The 3,581-nt window shown below is 38.6% G+C and overlaps 1 protein-coding gene across 1 annotated transcript; it reads left to right on the top strand.

The window, feature by feature from the left end:
• Positions 1–2,135: 2,135 nt before the first annotated feature.
• Positions 2,136–2,975, top strand: LOC135565937 (sprouty-related, EVH1 domain-containing protein 2-like; the record flags this gene model as incomplete). The annotated part of the gene is made up of 2 exons (XM_065013911.1): positions 2,136–2,256; positions 2,788–2,975. Coding segments are annotated over 2 exons (309 nt in total), but the record flags the coding sequence as incomplete, so codon positions are not given.
• Between the last annotated feature and the right edge of the window lie 606 nt (positions 2,976–3,581).

A 3,581-nucleotide genomic window follows, 5' to 3' on the forward strand; every position in this document is an offset into this window, starting at 1 on the left:
GTACCATTGATTAGTTGTATTTAGAACCCTAGTACTATTGATTAGTTGTATTTAGAACCCCGGTACTATTGATTAGTTGTATTTAGAACCCCGGTACCATTGATTAGTTGTATTTAGAACCCCAGTACTATTGATTAGTTGTATTTAGAACCCCGGTACCATTGATTAGTTGTATTTAGAACCCCAGTACTATTGATTAGTTGTATATGATGGAAGGTGATTTATAACCACAGTACTATTGATTAGTTGTATTTAGAACCCTAGTACTATTGATTAGTTGTATTTAGGACCATATTACTATTGATTAGTCGTATTTAGAACCCTAGTACTATTGATTAGTTGTATTTAGAACCCTAGTACTATTGATTAGTTGTATTTAGAACCCCAGTACTATTGATTAGTTGTATATGATGGAAGGTGATGTACAACCCAGTACTATTGATTAGTTGTATTTAGAACCCTAGTACTATTGATTAGTTGTATTTAGAACCCCAGTACTATTGATTAGTTGTATATGATGGAAGGTGATGTACAACCCCAGTACTATTGATTAGTTGTATTTAGAACCCTAGTACTATTGATTAGTTGTATTTAGAACCCCGGTACCATTGATTAGTTGTATTTAGAACCCCAGTACTATTGATTAGTTGTATATGATGGAAGGTGATGTACAACCCCAGTACTATTGATTAGTTGTATTTAGAACCCTAGTACTATTGATTAGTTGTATTTAGAACCCTAGTACTATTGATTAGTTGTATTTAGAACCCCGGTACCATTGATTAGTTGTATTTAGAACCCCAGTACTATTGATTAGTTGTATATGATGGAAGGTGATGTACAACCCCAGTACTATTGATTAGTTGTATTTAGAACCCTAGTACTATTGATTAGTTGTATTTAGAACCCTAGTACTATTGATTAGTTGTATTTAGAACCCTAGTACTATTGATTAGTTGTATTTATAACCCTAGTACTATTGATTAGTTGTATTTATAACCCTAGTACTATTGATTAGTTGTATTTAGAACCCCAGTACTATTGATTAGTTGTATATGATGGAAGGTGATGTACAACCCTAGTACTATTGATTAGTTGTATTTAGAACCCTAGTACTATTGATTAGTTGTATTTAGAACCCTAGTACTATTGATTAGTTGTATTTAGAACCCCAGTACTATTGATTAGTTGTATATGATGGAAGGTGATGTACAACCCCAGTACTATTGATTAGTTGTATTTTGAACCCCAGTACTATTGATTAGTTGTATATGATGGAAGGTGATTTATAACCCCAGTACTATTGATTAGTTGTATTTAGAACCCCGGTACCATTGATTAGTTGTATTTAGAACCCTAGTACTATTGATTAGTTGTATATGATGGAAGGTGATTTATAACCCCATTACTATTGATTAGTTGTATTTAGAACCCTAGTACTATTGATTAGTTGTATTTAGAACCCTAGTACTATTGATTAGTTGTATATGATGGAAGGTGATTTATAACCACAGTACTATTGATTAGTTGTATTTAGAACCCTAGTACTATTGATTAGTTGTATTTAGAACCCTAGTACTATTGATTAGTTGTATTTAGAACCCTAGTACTATTGATTAGTTGTATTTAGAACCCTAGTACTATTGATTAGTTGTATTTAGAACCCTGGTACTATTGATTAGTTGTATTTAGAACCCCAGTACTATTGATTAGTTGTATATGATGGAAGGTGATGTACAACCCCAGTACTATTGATTAGTTGTATTTAGAACCCCAGTACTATTGATTAGTTGTATATGATGGAAGGTGATGTACAACCCCAGTACTATTGATTAGTTGTATTTAGAACCCCAGTACTATTGATTAGTTGTATATGATGGAAGGTGATGTACAACCCTCAGGCTCAACTTGCCTTAAGAGTCGGCTGCAATGTGAAACACACCCTCCCTCAGTCTATCATCACCAGAGTGAGAATCCAGGAGCATAACATGGTTAACCTGAAGGAAATGAGTTAACCTGACTCATAATGAGTGTTGATGGTCCCTCTCCATCCTCTCTCCAGCGACAGCTACATCGTGTGTGTAAAGCCGTGGTGATGGTGAGGGATGATTCCAGTAGAGGCTGGTTTGGTCCAGGACGGGGGCTCTGAGTAGAGTGGGAGTCTGCAGGGTCCTGCCCCCCGAGCTGGGGCTGGGACTCGCCCCTCTGGGTCGCTCCCACTTCCTCATCCATGGAGAACGTCTACGGGACAAACAGGTGAGGGACAAACAGGTGAGGGACAAACAGGTAAGGGACAAACTCATGTGAGCATCAGACACACAAACACACACCAAATATACACACACACACACACACACACACAAAAAAGTATTCTGTAGTCAACATGCTGTCACTATGACAACTAGTACAGTACAATATAGTCTAGTCTTCTGTAGTCAACATGCTGTCACTATGACAACTAGTACAGTACAATATAGTCTAGTCTTCTGTAGTCAACATGCTGTCACTATGACAACTAGTACAGTACAATATAGTCTAGACTTCTGTAGTCAACATGCTGTCACTATGACAACTAGTACAGTACAATATAGTCTAGACTTCTGTAGTCAACATGCTGTCACTCTGACAACTAGTACAGTACAAGATAGTGTTAAATTGGACTCATTGTTCTGGTCTCGACTCAACTGAAGTTGGTCTCCAATACAACACTGCTAAATAATTATCATGATGATTGATTGACAGGTTGATTGACTGATTGAATGACGTGTCTGTTGTGTGATTACTCAGGTGATCCTGGAGTGTGCTCTGAGGAAGAACCTTGTGTACACCAAGGCCACGCCCACCTTCCACCATTGGATGGTGGAGGACAGGAGGTGTGGCCTGACGTTCCAGAGGCCTGCTGATGCTCGGGCCTTCGACAGGGCGTACGGAAAGCCATGGAGGACATGGCAGAAGGTGGAGGAAACTCTGGAATGGTCTGACACTGGCCTTTTTAAAGGAGTAGCATGCTAGGTGCTACGATGGTAAAATCTGCCGTTGTGCTCTTGAGCAAGTCACTTCACCATAATTGCTCCAGGGTACTGGGCAATGCTGACTCTGGTCTTGACTCCAATCTCTGAGGAGATCTCAGGGGAGTTGGAACATGCAAATGACACATCTCCAATTCACACATGTATTTTCATATTTTTATTTGTCCTTTTATTTAACTAGGCAAGTCAGTTAAGAACTAATTATTATTTAAAATGACGACCTAGGAACAGTGGGTTAACTGCCTTGTTCAGGGCAGAACAACAGATTCGTACCTTGTCAGCTCGGAGATTCAATCTAACAACCTTTCAGTTACTGGTCCAACTCTCTAACCACTAGGCTACCTGCCGCTAATATACATTTGTACGTGTGAAATATGACAAATATTAGCATGCGTCAAATGATTATTATCAATTAAGGTGTAACAATGCGATTGAAAAGTCTATACCTGAAAATAGTTGCACAACCTGAGTTAGTTAAGTTTGCCACTCTTTGCTCCCCGTGAGGCTCCACGACGTCCTCCTCAACACTCCAGAATGAGGCAGAACTGGGCG

This window comes from Oncorhynchus nerka, unplaced genomic scaffold (assembly GCF_034236695.1).
Source record: "Oncorhynchus nerka isolate Pitt River unplaced genomic scaffold, Oner_Uvic_2.0 unplaced_scaffold_9829, whole genome shotgun sequence".
Classification (NCBI taxonomy): domain Eukaryota; kingdom Metazoa; phylum Chordata; class Actinopteri; order Salmoniformes; family Salmonidae; genus Oncorhynchus; species Oncorhynchus nerka.